Below are 21,803 nucleotides of genomic sequence, written 5' to 3' on the forward strand. Positions count from 1 at the left end.
AGATTATTCTTCGAACATGTACTGCAGCTTATGCTGGAACGTTCATTATCTCCATAGATAAATGATGTGTTTATTCACTTTTCAGATTCTGTTTATTCAGTTTTTTCCAGTTTTTTTATTACCATTAAAAAGCGGCTCAACTAATTCTGCTGAAACAGTTCTTAAATACGCGATTACGCGTCGAATATGCCCAGTCACGTGTTAATGGCATAACTGGTTCGCGAGATGATCGAGGTAAAAAAATCCAAACGAACATACGCACATACGTACACGCACACACACAGACATCACATTGAAAAGGTTTGATTTGGATATTGCGGCCTTGAAACCGCGGAAATATTTAAACTGTTGATTTTCAAAATCGTCCCAATTGCATGATCCTTCCTCTGGGAAATTAAAAATCATAAATAATTATTCAAAAAAATTTCAATACATAACCAATCAATATATCTTAAATACATACATCGCCGAAAAATAAGTTTCGTGTAAGAATCATTTCAATCTCGTTTTTCCGAGAATAAAACGTTACAAAACTATATGTGGTATTTGAGCAACGCAAGTCGCTTTGTAGCAATTGGCGACATTATTATATGGTAATACAATACATATAAATTAATTATATTCATGTCAAATTTTCAAATACAAGTTGTTAATTTTTTTTTACTCAGAAATTAATTTGTCACATATTATTTTATTTATACTACTGACTTATACCTAACGCAGATAGAGATATAACTTTATCTTCATTGCTTACACTACTATTGTAATTTAAAATTTAATAAAATAAATTTAATAGGCTACGCTGTGCATTGTTCATATTTAGTTCAATAAGTGTACATGTGTTAAATGTAACAAGTGTACGCCATATGATAATAGCTCAATTCTTTTTTTATTGAATTAAATTATATAATTATTTGTTTCATGCAAATGGAACGAAATAAAAATATATTGAACGTCCTTGGAACTGACTGCAATTTGAAGGTATAAAAGTTGATTTTATTAGAATTACATACATCAAATAAACAATTGTGCAGATATTGGAAAAATCACTAATGACGTGAACCAGTCAATCTGGTAGTCTTAAGCTGTAAAGTAAAAACTGGAGGTGATCTCTGAAATGACTAGCAAAAAAAGATTGAGTTATTTTAACACGCCTTTATTAGCTTGGTTTGTTTCTGTGTAACGAAATCTTTGAACGTGATTTTCACCCAATTTAAAACGTCGGATTGAATTGAAATTTCGCACACTTATCAAGGACCGATTATAATACTATAATTTATTAAGTTTCTCTTATTTGAACTAGAAAGTGGAAAATAAATAATAGTTAAAAAAAAAACAAAGAAAACACGCTTTTGTAACTAAAAAGTAGAAAATAATTTCTATAAAATAAAATAAAAATAGAGTAATCAAGAAAAAGAAAATTTTATCGTAAAAAAATGTGCTTTTTAAGATATTTTATAATGACATTCCTTCTACCAATATCTGTCAATAAAATATTTATAATAATTGAAATATAACACCCCACGCTTTATAAATGGACATTGGTAAATAGTCCTTAGTTAGTCAAATACCAAGTAATTGAGAACTACTACGCTCTTTAAGTTGTTATCAAGAGGAAGTAACATCAAAAAGAACAATTGAAAAGAACACCAAATGATCTTTCCTGACCAACACCCCCCCCCCCCGCAATTGCATGACGCTGTAGTGATGAAAGTGATATTAAATTAAATGGCTTTAAAGTTAAATTAAGGGATAATTAATTTCGAAATTTGGTTATAAAATTACAAGCTTTCATTGCGTTAAAGAGTAAAAATTGTTTACTACACAATATCTTTAAAAAATTCCATTCGCTAAAAAATTTCATACATTTTGATCTTCACTGTAGCCAATGCAGTAATGATACAAAAGATCCAAAAATTATTGTCAGTTAATTTATAGCTTCAATTATTCCTCTCCAAATTCAATACGAGATAGCTGCCGTTTTCACATACAATAATAAATACGAAGATTTTGTTTTCATATAAGATAACAAAATTCTATTTATAAAGTGTCCGTTCATTTTCTTTGAAATAATTTATTAGATTTAATGCAAAAAAAAAATTGAAACATGATTACCATATGACTTCTATTAAAATTTTTATGAAGGATGTTACTGAATAATAAAAATTTAAAGGCTATAAAATAATTCAAAACAAAAAATTTTATATGAAATATTGAATAACAAGTGCGGAATTCAAAAATATTTCAGTATTAAATTTTGATTCAATAAAAATTATAATCAAATTAATTTTAGTATTTTTATTGAAATTATAATAGCAATACTGTTAATCGTTATTAATAAATTAATCAAAATTTATAAAGTTGTAAAACTGTCAGAAATAATCGTAAATTGTAATTTTTTTGATGAATATTAAGTTATCACGTCGATTTATGTGTAGATTATATTTTTAAATAATCAGAGTAATAAAATTTAAGTGGAAAATTTGTTTTAGTATCAAATTAAAATAAAATTAGTTTTTACCTTCAACGCTTAAATAATTTACAAATCTTGTTGAATACACCGTTTTTCAATGGACGAAAATACAGATACCAGTGTAATATTAGACGTAATTAAAAAACAAATAAGATAAAAAGTGCTTGTTTTCAATGTATTAAGAAGGTGAGCTTTTTTGAAAATTTGATTAAATGATTTAAATAAGAACCGTCTTATTTAAATCATTTAATCAAATTTTCGAACCAGGTAATCGAACTGGAGACCCATAGCAATTGAATTCTATGAATATTTGTATATATATGTATTTATCAAAATTTAAGCCTCAAAAAGGTTTATCGAATGAAATACACTGAGAAAATAGAAATTCAAAATATTTCTAAATAAATTTGCCTGAAGAAAAAACAGGACAGAAAATTTACCATTTTAAACCCAATAACTTAGTTTTATTCTTACTCAAAATTATTTGATATTTTCATTTTCGAGCTTTTTATAAACTCCTTTCTTGTCTATTTGCAGTGCAAATTTTGTTTTCGGGACTACTTAGATATTAACACGCTTTTTTCCCATCGCTTCCACATACTGGCTTTTTTTTATTGCTTTTTAAAGTTAAACACAATGTCTCGTGCATATAAATTTATTAGGTAAAAGCTTCAGGTACTCAAATTATCGTCGCTTTTACAGCTTTTAATATCGAATTATAGGGTGGAAAGGTTGTTTTTTTATTACTTTAAATTCAGAAGTAATAAATTCCGGAACTAAGAGTCTCATTTTAATAAAATAAATTTATATAAAAACAATGACAATACTTTCAATTAATTTGTATAAAGATGACCGTAATAATATCCAATTGTTTTTGAAACATGAAACATTTGACTAAGTTAAAGCACGTCGGTCGTGGTCATATTAATCCATCATTATTAAATATAAATTACTTAATTATTAATAAATTACCATATAATTTAAAAATTCTTAATAAAAAATAATAATAAAATAATCTTGTAATATTTAATGACTATATTTAAGGATGTATGTAATTATGTAACCAAAACTAAATTACCTTCTTAATATGATACTAATCAGTTTATGATTATTCTAATTTTATTTAAGAATATCACATCAGGAGACATTTTATTTATATATAATATAATAGACTATAGTTAAATTTCAATGAAACTAATTTCAAACATATACATTTCTCTCTCATTTGAATGAATAGGTATGTGAAGCTTTTGTCATTATATGAGCAGTCAATGGAGATAATTATCGAGCTGAATTGGTTTATGATGTGCTAATAATAGTTTGTTTTATTATATTATACATTAGCAAATGATTGTTAAGGGCCTAAGATAATTCTAAAATTTACACAAGGCGAGTAATTTTAACAACACATTACGTGTGTCAGCAAGGCAGTAAAACTGACTTCATAAATAAAACTGTCTTTTAAGCCTGAAAAGGTGTGTGCATGTAAAAAAAAAACTGTGTTTTAAACGTGTTGGTCTTTATAGCCGATATATTTGCTTATAATTCCAATGAATTTTGGTCTCTATAGCCGATATATTCGCGTATGTGCAATATATAGGGATTCAGGCTCCCTGCCCAAATACATTTTGGACACCAATTCTGACGCATTCTTTTGAGTCATTGTTCAGTTGCTCATTTTACCACAATTGTGTATTCACATCTATATTACTACAATAAAACTGGATTAAATTTTCTGGCACCATGTAAACTCTGGTGTAATGCCAAGTAAGGAAAGTAAACCAAGCCAGTACGGTGGAATACTTATCGTCTTGGCTTCAAAACTCCTTATTAACGAGTTCGTAAAAATATGCAAATAACAAATTTATGAATGTTTACATACATAAACTAGCCTTATTTTCAGCTCAGTTAAAATTTTTTATAGGAGTATTTTATTTCGTCTAATAGGTTTTCAAAAAGAAGAGAGGCGGTTAGGCATGAAAAATATATTGCTTTGTGACGACTTGTTGTTATATAACAGAGTTCTACAACTATAATCCTACAACTCAAATCAATTAAAATAATTTACTAATAATAATTTTTTTTCATTTAATATTTATTATGTAAATTTATGTCATTACAATTCAAGAAAATATACAATTTATCATAGGATATAATTTTTGTTGGCATGTTAAGAACATAAATCATAAATTTTCTCAAAAAAAATTCATACATTCATTGAAAAAAGTTGAAGTACTGCCAATGATCCTTTGAGACCAGGCCAACGCTTCCTGATGAAGGACATTCATTGACAAACTATAGTAAAATTTCTAATTTTCTACAATTTTGTTTTTGAAAAATTTTTTATTTCAACCCATAAATATCTTTGTAAATTTTAAAAAGAAAAAAGGCTGATATAATAAATTGAATTAAAATTTAGTTTCTATAATAATTTGCACAAATGTTTTTGTATTTCTTATGTTAATCGAGTGAATTTTAAAGGCTTCCTTGTGATTAAAAATCTAATGAAATTAAAATACATACACACTTACAACAACATTTTTTTGAAGAAAGAAAAATCCTTGTAGTCCAAAATAGAGAATTTCTTTTTGATTTTCAAAACGAAATACAATAATTTCCTATCAGGAAATCAAATAAATTTAGTATCCAAGAATTACATCATTCCCTCTCGTATGTCAATTAATAAAATTTTCATACACAAAAATCAAATTATGGCTATTTTTCAAACAATGTTATATGACTATTACTATAATACAATATTGGCATATATTCAAATATTTTTTTTTTTTAAATATATAGTATAATAGTAAATTTTCCTCAAGGTTGTTATGTACTGTCTAAGAACGTTATAGTAAACTTTTCTAAATATTTACAAATACACAAATAAGTAATTCAATTCATTTATGTGAAGACAAAAAACCGTGAAACATACAGACTGTTCCCGGTTTAAATAGCCAACTTAAAATATATATTTAGCTCCATCAATCAAGCAACAATTTCCTTTATAACTTTGTTTGCAAACACTTTCGAATTTTCGAGAAATCGAATTTTTAATTTATAGAACAGTATTTATTTATCTTATTGTTTTACAAATAGAATTTAGAAATATTTAATTATAGAATTTTAAATCCACTTATAAAATAATAACAAATTTCACATTATTTTAATTTTAATGTGTGTACAGGAAAATGTAGGTGTAATTTTCCATTTCACTTAATTATTATTAACCATCACATGAGATAAATATTTAATTATTTTAAAATAAACGTAACTTTAAAATAAATATCCTTTAACATGAATTCACGACTTTTAATAACAATCTGTTTACACAATAAAATATTTTTGTAGAAAAACCGCGCTTTGACTTCGATAGCTATCCCGCAGAATCCATAAGAGAATGGTCAATTTGTTTACCCGGGCTTTTGTTTGTATTGTGATATCGCGACTGTGTTGGCGGAAGTGTTGGTAGAGTACGTCAATATCTTATAGAATCGTAAGTCAAGAATAGATAAAAGAACAAATTTCTTACACTCAACTGAGTCAACAACTTACGAATATAAACATTATGAGCTAGTTTTCTACGTTAAGTGGTTCTTGCTTCTGATTTTCGATTTTGAATCCTCCTCCTTAGTATATGTATTTATATATATATTAGCGTGATACCCGCCCGCTTCACTGAGCTTAAAAGTAAAAACCACCACTTAATAGCCTCCAGGTCTCATGATCTCACTTATTCTCCTTATATATCACACGCAGAGATTGTTTTACACAGATAAAATATGTGCGCAGTATATCAGAAAAGATGGCCATGACTTGTTTGACATTTTCTATCTTAAATTTTTACAAAAAACTTTAATTTATGGTTCAAAATGATGATCATAGATGGAGCAGTAAAATGTCGGATTAAATTTAAATTTTTTTAAATATATCTTTATAAATTATAGTTCATGTGTTATTCTGACATATGAGCTATATTGTTCTGCAGTTTCATTCAAATCCATTCGGTAGTTTTTGCGTGAAAGCGTAACAACACAAACAAACAAACATTTATAGGGAAACAAATTAAATATAATATACAGGTAGCAATTGGTTTGTATTGGTTAGAATGATTTAAACAACCCGTTAAATTATGTATAAAGGCCAGCATAGCCAGAATATAACTGGGAATTTAAAAAAATAGTTCAGAATTTAAAGAAAAAAATTGCCGAATTATTGAACTCTCAAATGAGACATTTCCTGTATGTTTAAAATATATACCTATGGGTTAGCAATTATAATTATATCTAAGGAAAAATAGTATCATTGACATTGAATTTATAATCGATTTCACTTTTGTGTTAATGGCTTTAATCAAATATTTAATTATAAATTTATAAATGATCCTTCAATTTATTTATAAAAATAGAATTCTATTTCAACGAATTTAAAACTATTTTCAATAGAAATTAATAATAAATAGAAAACCTACACCTATTTTAGAAACATTTATAACTAAAATTAATCCACAACACCTTCGTGAACATTTAAAAATAACAAATTTTTATCTATTTTCATTATTAAAATGCCAATAATAAAATGATGGAATTGATTTTTAAATATTTTTTGTTAGAAAACCTACGCTTATACAGATAAAATTCTAATTTTAATATAGCGTATGTGTTTAAAAGTTAACGTAGAAAATTACGTTGTGTATGGAAATAGTAAAAAGACTAAAAATATCATTTCATTCATTAAAAATAATCTTTTTTTACTACAATTAACTTAATATGAACCTACGTATTAAAATGCCGGTTCATCATATCCTATATTATGTAACACGTTTATAGCTCTCTCGTCGACGTGTTTATTTAAAGATTATATCGAATAATGTAAGCGTGAATGATTCGTTTTATGAAATCTGTGACGTCATTTCCCCTATTTTCGCAGATGTGAGTAATATATTACCCTGGAATATTTAATAATACTGGAAATGATGATTTGTTTTAGTTGATAAGAACTATAACGAATTCGCTCCGGTAATTTTTCGAAAACTGTTAGGTTAGATTGACTGTCCTAAGGTGGGACACACTTAGACCATAGGGTCTATTGTGATATCGAAAATTTGGAGCTGTTTAAGATCAGCAGGAGTGTTGACGTCGATGGGTTTTAGGTCGGAGAGGTCGTCAAAGAGAGGCTGCCTCAAGTCGCTCCTCCTCCTCATCACTGTGATAGCTCCTGCAGTGATACACTGCCAGGCATAGGCGTTCAGCCGCCCAACCTGACAACTCCCTAGTAAAAATACAATCCTTGTTTGTGAACTTACTAAAAATCTAATATTTTTAAACATTACTTTCATTATTGTTTATGAAGTACTCTCTCGTCTTGATATCTAAAGAAAACATATACTATAGCGTGGCTAATATTTTATTATACAAGAGCATAGAAATTAATTATTTTGAATTCAATGAGAAATCTTTACGATGAATAGTGACTTTTGGCGCATTCTATATTTGTTAAAAATAATATAAAACATGCAGTAATTCCATTTACTAACTATACCCCGTCCTTCCACATTATCATTAGATACCTATATTAGAAGGAAAAGGAATGCTGATCTTCAAACGGGTGATCATAGAATATAAATTAGATGATTTTAAGAATAATATAAATCTGTTGAGAATCGAAAGAGAAATAGAATAGTCAAAATCAGTATAATAAATAATAACAAATAAATTTTTTCTAATTCCGCGAAACTATATCTATCACCTAGTATTTCGAAAATACACCTACCTTTACTCGCAACGGAAAAATTGTTAAGTGTATGATAATCCCGTTTATAAACGGTTCAGATTTACTTTTAATCATTACGATCGTATAAGGAAAAAACAATATTTACTTAGTTTATTATGTAAAATAAACTATAATGTACACAGAACACCTTTGTAACGAATAGAAAATGTATCATCTATCGTTATTTATTAAAATTATGAATGTGAAAATATTATCGTTTATTTATCTTTCACGTGAAACGGGCTTTGCAAAAATCTTAGTTTAATACATTTAATATTCTAAGCGAGATAACTAAATTCTATGAGAATTATACTATACTATTATCCCTTTGTTCTATTGATCCAAGAACCATATTTAATTCAACAACTTCTTTATGTACTGGATTTTAATTGTTTTTAAAAAATTTAAATAAAAACAATTTTTAAAGGACAACCTTTTATTGTACTAAGAAGTAGAAAATAATTTTTTAGGAGTCACTCATACACGACTGTTTGTAAAAGCTTAAGGCGCTCAATATAAAAGTTGGTGCTCCGAATCATTGTTGATATTTTATATTGAACGCCTCAAGCTTTTACAAATAGTCATGTATGAGTGACTCCTACAAAATTATTTTCTACTTTTTAGTACAATAAAAGGTTTCCTTTAAAAATTATTTAAATTTTTAATTTTATACTAAGAACGGTATATTAATATCAAATATAGTGGAAGCGATGGGAAAATCTGGACGCCACTTACCTTACCATTGTCATCCAACCTAAGCATGCATGCCAAATTTCAGCTCCCGTTCCACCCGGACAAACATACATACATACATTCAGGTTAAATAAAAGCTTGTAATTGAAAAAACTCATGTTTTTACAAAGTAACAAATTAAACATTTCCTCTGAGTAACTTATCAGCGACTGTTATAAAGCGTTGAGTCGCTCACTCTTTCGTAAAATCTTTACGAAATTTTAAGTTTCTTTATATGTTATAGACTAACACTACGAGCTCTTTTATAGTCTCGTGGTAAAAGTTTATTTTATTATGTTTTTAGTGCAATAAAAGCTTGTATTTTAAAAAGTTGAATTTCTGATAATATTGATGCTTGTTTTTAAGCTAAGGTAAAATAAAAGTATGATAAAATCAAAAATAGAACGTATATTCCCATGCTTTATCCCTTCTACATTTTCATTTAACATGAATGAATGATTTTTCCTATATAAATTATCACGTATCAATGAAATGCTATTCAGTTTTCAACGTTTACTTGTCAGGATAACAACTATTGTAAAATCCAACAGGTTCGAACGTAGTAAAAAGCAGTGTGTTTACATTAAGGACTTTTACAAAACGGTGTCGTTCTTTGTGTCTGTTTTTAATTTTTAAAAGTGATCAGAATGTTTTATATTAATTTGACTCAATTTTTGTGCCCAAATTCAAGGTGAACCTAGTTTTTTATTGAAACATTTCTTTTTTTTTAAGTTGTAATTGATGAAATCTATGCAATTTATGAGACCAGTGAAATAAAAAGTGGAAAATAAGTCAGTTTGTATTGACTCAATTATATTTAAAATTACCACGGCAAAACAGTAGTTTCATAAAAGTTTGAATTAAAACGTTTTTCTAAAGTTACATAGTGGATTCAATACACAAATCAGATGTAGACCCTCGGATGCACCACTTTTGATCGAAATAGAATACTATTCACTTTTTTTTCTTAAATCGAATTATTTTGTGATTTTGCGCTTAAATCACGAAAGGTTTTCTTTCTTCATATACACATTAAATCGTTAAAATGAGTCAATGATAATAATGATAATGAATCCATTAATAATTATCTGGTTATTCATATTTTTATTTAAAATTTGCAAATTTAACATAAATATTTATTTTGTAAATGTGAATTCCAAGTATTGTCAAGTTTGTTTATATACATTCACATTGGAGTAATGGCTTTTGATTTTACATGTGATGCTTTTGCTTGTATTAATTCCAGGAATTTATTTATCCCTTTATTTAAAAAAGAGGCAAATATTTCAGGTTAATTGTATAATTATATTTTCCTCCGCCAAGGTTGGAAAAATTTTAATTAATCATCCTCTTTTCATTATTAATGACTCCTACGGGAGTATTATTTTTATGGAGTATAGATAACATTTTGAAAAATATCACCTACTTAAACTACACTGGGAAAAATAATTTTTTACTTAAAATACACTCAGAAAACAGCCAATATATAGAGGCATACTCTGTTGTACTTGATCTTTTTAGGCTCTACAATGGCTTATTTTAAAGGTAACGATGTAAACTTTAGAAGATATCGGCTAAGGTCTTTGGAAAAAATAATAAAAACTCAATGCTTTTGATATCAACACCTGGTAATGAAAACAAAAATATTCATAACTATATTTTTCCTTTACGATATGTTAAGGTATTTTAAAACTGTGTAGGAGTTTTCAGATCTCTCTTAGATGTAAAATAAAGGAGATTGCCATGCATTTTTCTAACCCGAAAACTAAATAGAATTTATTTCGAACCTCCTTGTAGTCTTCTTAAATATTTGGAAAATTATAATAATATTCCGTTTCTTTTAATTTCCTTTTTAACAACTTTAAAACAGTAACTTCAAGCTTTATAATAAAATTGGAAAATTTTTATTGACAGCAATAATTATTCATAATATTAATATAATTGGTGAAGTCTCTACTACGAAATGGTTATTTTTATCTTATTGAAGAAAAAGATATAATTTCCTATTTATAGAATTTTACTACATAGATTTTTAATTATCTAAATGCATATGCTGTACTTAGTTTTTCCTTGAATTTTGTTGTATATTTCATTTATTAAAAAAAAAAACTTGTATTTATGTAATGTAGTAATTAGCATTTACTAAATTGTTTATATCCATTTTTAAATTAAAGCTATTTTTTTTAATTATTATTAATTTTCACTGTAGGTACCTCAATTTTGTCAATGAATAGTTGAGATTAACTTAATTAATAATTGTGATAAGTGTAGGGGTAATAAGCAATGCAAATGGAAGTAACCCAAATATAATGTATCACAATAGACTTCTGGCCTCTGAGTGAGTGTCGGCAATGTCTAATCTGCCCTTCAATCTACTTACCTTTAAAAGCCTAAAATTCATCTTTTGTTTTGACAAGTTAAAGGTTGGATGGAAAAAAAATTTTGATGGTTACAAGTTGTTTAATCAATTCACAATTCAACTACAAATATTTTAATAACCCATTTATAATAAATTTTCGTGAACCAAGTTGATAAATGTCATGAAAAAGGCTAATAAGAATATGAAAAATTTATTTTTGGTTTTTTCTATTTTCATTGAGTGATGATATTATTATTATTTTTGTCTATCAACCTAGAATCAAAACCACACCATTCAAACATACCTTTTAAAATCAAACTAATCTTGTTCAAATTAATTTGAATATAAACAATAGTTTAATGCACACTTAATAGAGCACTGAATAGTTCACTTATTAGAGCATTAATCTGGAAAATTTATAGCGGGGATCGTGGTAATTTTATTATCTTTTTTTAAAGTCAATTTTTTACAAAAACTATCTTTATTCGTTTTCGAATTATCGTACTCAAATACAGTAGAAATACGTTTCTACGAATGGATACGTGGAAATACGTTTATAATAAAAATACCATATACTGTAAAAAAAATTCAAGTTGCAAGAAAATATGTATCTAACATCGCAGCAACTAAAAATTTTCTTATTTCAAAAAAAAATTTTCAGCGATCAAATACACTTTTTCCTAAATTGAGTTAAGTAAAGTTTAATTCAATCCAGTAGTTTTTTTAACAGCGTAAAAAATTCGTTTTGCAAAACTGTACAAATAAGCGTTAAAAAAATCGATTTTTGTTTTTGCTTTAATAAAAGGCCATTATTGTTAACTAGAGTGATACCCACCCGCTTCGCTGGGTTTAAAAGTAAAGATTGATAAAGATTGCTCTCGCTTATACCCTTTCTATAACACTCAATGGCAAGGATTGTTTTACAAAGGTAAAATATATGTATGATTTTCAATTTTTTTATATGTATAATAGTCGTAATAATTCATTGAGTGTGTAAGAAAAGATGGCCGTGAAAAATTTTATATTGACTATTTTTACAGAAATCTGTACATTTATGAACATAACTATAAAAACTAACCAAGATAAAAGCTATCAAAGATTTGTTTGTCTCTCTTTCTAACAAAACAGAATTTATCATATCGTTCTTATGGCAAACATATTATGTGACGTCGAGTATTATGTCCTATCTCTCTGTTTAATTAGTCTTTAAAAATGCTTTAATCGTACGTATTTTTTGGCCAATTTTAATTTCACTTTTGGTCATCTCTGTTACGGTATTTTCAGATTTTGTTAGGAATGTTAGGAAATGAGAAATATTCGCTGTTTTCTTTTTAGGAAGTGTTTGTTTTTTATCTACAGGTTATTTTGGTTATACAATTTCCATTCGCATATAAATCATATATATCTAACCACAAAAGAAAACTCCAATACACGAATAGTACGTACAAGTACATAGTAGATTTTCACTCGCATCATGTACTCAATATACATTTAAATATTGCTATCCGTTTCCGTTTTTCTTGTAAGCCTTTTTTCGCTTTGTGTACGTTGTTACGTCATACAGCTATTTATTTACACGTGTGGTTTTACTATAGCGGTTTAAAACTCTAATTACGTCAATTAAATTTCTTAGTAAAATGCTGTATAATGAATTACTCGTCTACTATAAATAAATCATAAAAATTTGAACTCCATGTTGACATTCAAATAAAATAGCTAATTTTACAAAAAAACAAGGTGTGTTTTTGTTATTGAAAAAAAAAATATAATGTTTGTTCTTTTCAAACATTACACTAGTAGGTGTCGTCATTATTTTTTAAATTAACGTTCCTACTCACACAATAGTATTCCTATGAATATTTAATAGAATAGACCAGTATTTAGCCTCGAAAAAACGCTTTCAGTCACGATCTAGATAATCACTCATAGCAATTGAATTTCTTTAAGAAACAAATCTAGTCTATATATTTTTCTTAAAATGTTACTTGAATTTTTTTCGAAATTAATCGCCATTTATGCTTGTGCTTGATAAATGACGTATGTTAAGGTTACTTTGAATTAAAAGAGAGCTTTAAAAAAGGAAGAAGTTTCAAGTTTCTCTCCCTTAAGTTTATATAAAGCGAAATTTATCGATTCGAGTTCCAATTTTGTAGAAAGATTTCATTTTCTGACTACTTTATGTAGTCTTAACATATGACGTTTAAACGACCCCATGTTTAAAAATTCTTAATTAAAAGCTGCTTCAGAAGTTTTTGTTTCTTTTTTCTTATTTTGTAAGAAAATTCAAAATATTATGAATTCTTCGAACTTTTAGAAAAAAATTAAAATTTAGCCCTTTAAGAGACATTTTTCTAATTCCTTAATATGTACATGTATATATTTCGAGTGTGTAGATGTTAGTCACTGTACTCCTCCTAAACGGGCGGACCGATTTTGATGAAATTTTGTGTGTGTTCGGTCCACTACTGCTGTTTTGGAGGGTTCCGCACCAAAAAAATTAACTTTCATTAGATGGTGGGAGCGCATATAAATAATATATTACTTTATAAAACAACTTACTATGTACTATATATTTTTAATATTATTGAGATATTATCATTATTCCGGTATTGTGAATAGGTATTTATTAGAGCTATATGTGACTCCAGCGAGCTCCACTGCCGAAGGCCAGGCCAAAAGACGAATGTCAGGCCGTGGCGTGTCTAATAGATGGGAGTAAGTAGTTTGGGTTTAGCGGGATGGATTTAGTAGGATGGGTTTAGTGGGATAGGTTCAGCGATATGAGTTTAGTGGGCAGACGTAGCATAGTATAGCTATTAACCAATTGGACTTACGTCCCCTAGTATATACTTGAGTATAATTACAATACTCAATAAAAATAGTTCTAACTTTTTTTTTATTTATAAATATAACACCGTTAGTAAAATAAATGGAAATATTTTCCGAGGAAATGCTAAAAAGACCTACCTGGAATTGAAGATACTATCTCCGTGATATTATTAGACCTTGTAGTACATATTACATTCTTGTATTATTTTTAATGCTCCAAATCTTTTTTTTTTTTCATTTTGTCAATAATCAAATGTTAAACAATTTATTTCAAGATTTTATTCTTTTGTTTATTTCAAGTAAATAAATTTCTTTGCGATTATTTTTGTCCTTCATAATCATTTATTTTACTATAGTAAAGCTATGTCACGTACAAAAGCAATTGATAAAACAGTACGAACATTATTCGCCTACCTGAAGTATATAAAGTTGAAGATTTATTTGAATTCCGTGTTTTTGTCAAAGTATTTGATACCGAAACTATCAAAATAAATAGTTTCACTATTAGACCGTGAGCCCGTAATATAAAAAATTTTTATTCCAATTTTTTTTTTGTCAACCTTGTCTATGTTGACCGTAATGGTTGAAAAATAATTTTTTGTTCTTTATAATTAGAGTTTATTTTTCAACCATTTCGACAGTTGCCAATTTCTTACCATTGTTTTGCACATATTTGCATATATGGCTTTCTTTCAGGCAAAAAGAAAAAAGAAAAGATTTATACAAATTTTTCTTTGATAACAAACTTACTTTTTTCAATCATCAAAAAGATCAGCAACAAGAAATTTCGCTTCATTGTAGGCTCACGGCCCTTGTTTTTATTTTTAAGTTAATTTATGTGATTCGTGTGATCTTGAATTTTTAATAATAATATCGATTTATAACTATGTCCAAGTGTATAAAAGTAAACTTCAAATTCAGCTCGAACTCACATTCTCCGAAATTCTCATAGCAGATGTTTTCACAACTTCCAATTTATGCCGCGAGGAATGATAGTAACGAGATAATACGAGTAGTAAACTTTTAAAAAATGATAGTAAACAAAGTCGATAGTAAAATTTTACTTTTATATGCCGAGAAAATACCAAAGAGAACACTTATTATGACTCTTAATTTAAAATTTTGTTTCTATCATCAAATTGATTCATTTTTAAGGTTTTTTCTAATTTTTTTCTTTTTTCTATTACAGAAAGCAGTTTATCAATCAAGCCAAAATATTGGAAGAAATCAACGAAATCGCAATCGAAAAAGTTTACGCCAACACAATTTTTCCGTAAATTCAAACAAAGTGTTATTTAAAAGTGAAATTATAAGTGTGCGATCTGATTGCCGATGATTTCGGGCAGCCTCGCGGTGGAGGGCCCCCCGCGTGGGCTGGGCCTATCAGTGCCCGGCCACCATTTAACACATCATCCACCAGCATCATTTGTCACATATCATCATCAACCAACACCCTCTTCAAGTGGGGGTGGTGTGTCACATCCATATCATCATACTGGTTTAACTCATCATCCAAGTGTTGTGGATAGTGCAACAGCTGCTGCCGCTTGGAATAGTATGCGTGCTGCCATGGTTACCTCACAGCATCAATCTTCTGCTTCCGCTGCGGTTTCATCACAATCTAGTAATGTCTCATCATCGATGGCATCGCATCCAAGTAGCTCACAACAGAAACAGCAAAGTGAATTTTTAATGCCATTACCAAAGCCACTTAGTACTAGGTAAGCATATTGGTTGAAGTTAGCTAAGAAAAATATTTAACAGCTAATTTTGTATTTCAGATATAATGGAGGGCCATCATCTTCGAATCTAAGCGGATCAAACTTAAATGGATTACGTAACAGCAGTAGCGGAAATTCAAGTTCAAGATCATCGAAATATTCACCACCTGCATCTTCAACTGTCACAAGTTCGCCAAATAATGGACCCGTGAATTTAGTACAGCATAATAAAGACGATAATAGTGGAGCACCTTCATCTCTACCACCTGTACCGACACAAGAAGAACTTTATCAAAGTGCGGCAGCCGCATATGCTGCTCGAATTTATGTTCCACAAAGTTTTGCATATGGGGGCCTTGCAGGCGCTGCTGGACCATATGGACCAGCTTTATATCCACCACCATATACTCCAATAATAAGTCGAAGTGCATTGGAACAACAATCTTATTTCCAGCCACAACATGTGTACAGTAATCCAACAAATCAAAGGACTAGTTTGGAACGTTTATCGTCTTCTTCAATGCAATCCTCAGAAATAACGGTGAAATCTCCAAAAGATGTAAATAAACTTATTAAATTCCAACAACCAAGTGCAACGGTGACAAGTGGTGAAACATTCAAAGTGCCAAGTGGTAAGGAAGGTTCATTAAAACATCGGATTTTAACACGACCTTCTCCGGGTAGTGGTGGAAGTAACATAAGTGTAAATAGTGGAAGTGATAATAGTGGTGTTCTCAGTAGCAAAAAACATTTAACCGTATCATCTTCATCCGTATCATCTCCTGGATCGATCGCTGCCAATACATCTACTGCGATTACTACCGCACCTCACCCACAAATCACAACAAATATTAATAACAATACAATTATACCGGTGGGATTCGGTAAAGATTCACTCATTTGTTTAGGAAATGGTGAATTGAAACGAGTGGAAGATATGCGTACTGAAGATTTTGTTTTATCCGCACAACAATGTCCTGAATTACGGTTGGCTGATAGTACTGTGGTCCGAATTCAAGAAATTCCAAAATCAAGACATGCACGAATTACTTTAAGTTATAATCAGCATAGAACTCAGGTAAGATTTTGTTTATGTTGTTTATTAATATTATAAACTTAGAATTAAATTTTTTCAACAAAAGGCTTATATTTCGAATCAATTTTGGAGATTTTTGGAAAAATACTCATCTAATTGTCAAATAAGTTGAATTTTAATATTTTTTGGATCCTTATTACCCTGAAAAATCTGAAGACATAAATAGTTGGTTGATTTTGAGATTAAACGGCAATTTTCTGAGGTGTCTCAAATATTAATTGTCTAACCATAAAAAAAATTTATATTTTTCCCAAAACTATCGGTTTTTCTATTTTATGGATCAACATTACTCTAGCAAATGATTATTTTTATCCAATACAAAAAATTAAACATTTTGATCAAACGAAGTAGACTTTGACCCGAAAAATTTAATAATTAAGTTCATATAACAATTGAGTGAGACATTTTTGAGATATTGCCTAGATTCCTGTACGAAACATTGTTCATTATACGAATCGGTTCTAGAAATATACCGAAAACTATTCCTCCAATCGTCAGATGAAATGTTTTTTGAGTCTTAATACCCTAAATAATAAATAGAAACGACAAACTCGTTCATTTTGAAATGTGGCGGCAAGTTTCAGAGGTCGATGACCCCTCGTATATGATTTTAGCCGATATCTCAAAAGCTACTGGATCAATCCTAAAGGAAACGATTATTGTATTTTTGGACCAAAATTACTCTAGAAAATCAGTTTTATATAAATACGAGACAAAAAAGTTTTTTTAAGAGGTTCTTAAAAATTTGGAATATCACAAAAAAAACTATCTTTTTTCGGAATATAGTGAAATTTCTTATAAAAGGTAATTTTGACACAGAAATTACAAAATCGGATAATTTTTACAAAGAGACCAGTAGTCAACATATCGACTAAAATTTTGTACGAAAACTGAAATACAATTTTTATTTCTGGTAGGTTTTGATTTCTGCATCTAAGCTTTGTCCAAAACTCAGAGTTTAATAAGAATATAATCTAAATTAAACAAGCAAGTTCATATATCATATTTGATTAGTTTTTGGTATAAATCATCCAGACTCTTTGTTTTAAAGTTGTTAACCATAAAAGATTTTAACTAATATCAGCTTTCAAGAATTAAAATAAACGAACTTGAAAGACTAAAAATAAACGCATAAGAATATCCGGTTAAACATGAAGTATTTTAATACAAATATAACCTCTTCATTCTACATTCTACATTCAACACAATTCATTATTTTGAACAAACTTAAAGAGTTGAAAAAAATTAAATAAATAAAAATTTATTAATATACAAATGTAATAGCTTTCACTGTTAAATTGACGGCTATAAAATATTATGAAGCGATTAAATTATTCTGGAATTCCATAATGAACTCCATATATATACACTATTCTGATACATTGGTTCGTTTTCAATCAGAAATTTTGCATAACAACTTTTTTTGCATGTGCATGTCTAATTCGAATTAGTGCAACTTAACGGTTATTGTGCAGGGAATTTTATGTTACACTTAGTGTAAGTAATAGACAAAGATAATCGTGCAAAACTGTAGTAGCATCATTCTTTTCTAGTTTGCTACTTGTGAAAACGTGATGGAAAACAAAACAATTTTCCGTGTAGACCTACAAAAGCATTCTGGCAATTTGTGCAGTTTTAAAAATTGTTAAATAGCACTGATAACTTGTAATAGAGAAGACAACAAAGATTGGCAAAACACTACAATGTCCAGAAATTTCATTCTCGGTTCCCTTCGTCAGTACGTATGGTCTTAGGTCTTCCCAACTTTAATTTTCCTTAAAATCTGCAGGCCTAAAAAGAGCTCCAATCTGAAATCGGATGACAAATTCCTATTCAGATTTACGAATGGCTACGGTTAATCTTTTCAAATCTGCTTATTTGTTAAATTTGTATGAAAGATCCTGGCTGGTTTTTCCAATTGATGTTAGAAATATTATCTTTCACTATAACTGAAATAGATGAAAACAATATTACCTAGGAGACTAGTTTCAACCTTAATAGAGTTAACATCTATTTGTGAAATAAATAAATCAAAGTGACATAACAATCAAAATTATTAATTATTAAAAACATATTTTTATACAACTAAAATAAATACTTAAAATACTAGTTTGAGTTCAACTAACACATTCTGCTCACCAATGGTGAGTAGAAAGACATATGTGAAAGATCTAATATTAATATCGTGTAAAAAATATATATATTGCATTCATCTCCATAATGTCTAATCATATCCAAACAAACACCCAATCTACATCAACAACATCCACCATGAATAATCAACAAACAACATCACAAAATAAAATATCATACGCCAGGACCGTATCAAAAAATTTTATCCCCACTTATCCAAAAAAAGATCAAGCTATTGTAATTAATGCAATTGAGAATACACCTTTAGAAGAGTATATAAACATACTAAGCCAACATATAAACCCCAACAAAATATTATACATTTCCAGAATATCAGGAAACCGAATATGTATATATCTGAAATCCAAACAAGACGCGAACCATCTAACGGAAAATATAAAATCAATTAAAATAAACAATACAATTATAACAATAAAAAGCTACGTCACACCATCTCATCGTTTAGTTCTATGGGTACTACCTACGATGCCGAATAACATTATCTTAAATAAACTGGAATCACTAGGCATAAAACCGCTATCAAGCATATACAATATCTCTGCTGGATTTAACAATCCGAACCTAAACCATATTCAAACATTCAGGCGTTTTCTATTCATAAGTGCAGACCATCCTGAAATCCCTCAAACATTAGAAATATCTTATGAAAATGAAACATACAATATTTACACATCAATTGATGAGATTAGATGCGCGAACTGCAACAAATTCGGACATACAACCGAATCATGCAAAAAACCTAAACCCCACGTAGAAGACAGCACTGTAAACTTAAATAATCAAAATTCAAACGTTAATACACCACAAACAAATGACACAACTAATATACAACAAATAGAAATTAATACACAACAACCTACAACACCCAACAACACTGATTTACAAATACAAACTAACACTACTTCACCAAAAAGTATTTCAAATGAAATGAACAAAAAAAGACTACATTCTAGTAGTCATGATTCAGAAACCGATACTAAATCTTTCCCTGAAATAATATCTATTCCCCAAAAAAAACAATCAATCGAACAACACAATAAATTATTAACAAAATCTCAACAATCTACAACACATGAGACAGAATTACAACTAACAACACCATCACCTCTGAAATCAGTTCAACCCTCAAAATCCGATACATGCCCAGAAACACAATCAACAGAATCCAACATCGCTACAAATTATACAAAAACAAACAAAAAACATACACTATTGGAAAACATAGAAATGTTTAAGCAACCAATGCTGAACGAACCCAGCAAATACATTTTGGACTATGAAACTTTTAAAAATTTTATCACAGACACCCACACCAAACAAAAAATAGCCTCAATTGTAAAAAAGTACAATACAAACCCAGAGCATATAATAAACTTAATCGACACACTGTACACATTTACACCGAAAAATCGATCTGTAAAAATGGCGATGACAAAATTAAAAAACAGACTACTAAAAATTAACGACAATTCGACTGACTCGGACAGCTCCACCTAACTGCGAAAAATGTCATACACAGCTAACGGTGAAACATATTCTTCTAGATTGCACTAAATATCAACAAATAAGAAATGAAGTAAATCTTCCAAATCATCTTCAACAGCTTCTTGGAGACAGCCAACACAACATCAAACTGCTACACAAATTCTTAAAAAAATCAAATCTTATTAACAAAATATAAAAGTAAAAAGTAATATCTGGACTTACCTATAATTATAGCCAATAATAGACAATTTCAAATACATACCAAATCATGTAAATAAATAGATTCTAAGTTTATATTTTACACTGTGTAATGACCATGATGTTAACACAGTAAAAAAAAAAAAAAAAAAAAAAAAAAAAAAAAAATATTACCTAGTAAAATAAGAAACTACCGGCGCTTGCAAAGGAAAGATTTTAACCGTCATTGTTATTAATGTTACGAACCAATCTCAAATCGTATTATGATTGGAAACAAACCTTGGTAAGTGTGGGTCTTACTATTCACAAAAACTGTTAAAGTAATATAAAAACAGTCAAACGGCATTATGAATATTACAAATATATTCAATAAATTGTTTACCAAATTAAACACCACACATACGGCAGAAACAAGTTTTTTTTTCTCTCTTAAAAAAATTATTGGAATTCCATTAAAGTGACACAACGCTTACCATTCGTGATTATCACCGGTTGGCGTCATGATGCTGTAAAAATACTATATGGAAAAGTTTTTTTTGCTTCTTGTCTTTAAAATGGACAGGAATGGTTTTTTTTCAAGTTAGGTTGTTCAACATTTATAAAAAAAACTGGTTACTTTGAAAATATATACTATTTTTAGTTTTATTTTTAGAAGAAATTCCCAACTTTGCCACTGAATTTTCCGTAATTTTGTATCCTTGAAGAATTTTTTGAGAAAATATATTACTATTTCAACTTTACAAATACGTTTACTTTTTATTACTAATATTGCTTACAAAGATATTAAGAAAATCTCATCTCGATATTTTCAGTGGTTCATCTGTTTTCAAATCATTTCGTTAAGGGACCCGTTTTTTTTTGTTTTTACGGTAGAACGAGCGCCAAGGCAAAAGGAGGTTGAAATTATTTGTTACTTATTTACAACTTTGATGATGAATTTTATCTATATCTACCTTGGTTTTCGAAATATCGAAATTTAAAGAATTA

The 21,803-nt window shown here is 28.6% G+C and overlaps 1 protein-coding gene across 3 annotated transcripts in view; it reads left to right on the forward strand.

Annotated features, from left to right (window-relative positions):
- The window catches only part of LOC123297717 (ataxin-1), a 176,083-nt gene that overhangs the window by 119,536 nt on the left and 34,744 nt on the right, over positions 1–21,803 (forward strand). For all 3 annotated transcript variants that reach the window (XM_044879472.1, XM_044879473.1, XM_044879474.1), the window contains 2 exons: positions 15,352–15,883; positions 15,944–16,961. In XM_044879472.1, coding sequence (XP_044735407.1) covers positions 15,495–15,883; positions 15,944–16,961 — 1,407 coding nt within the window. In that variant the 5' untranslated portion in view covers positions 15,352–15,494. The remainder of the gene's footprint in view (positions 1–15,351; positions 15,884–15,943; positions 16,962–21,803) is intronic.

Source organism: Chrysoperla carnea, chromosome 4 (assembly GCF_905475395.1).
Source record: "Chrysoperla carnea chromosome 4, inChrCarn1.1, whole genome shotgun sequence".
NCBI lineage: Eukaryota > Metazoa > Arthropoda > Insecta > Neuroptera > Chrysopidae > Chrysoperla > Chrysoperla carnea.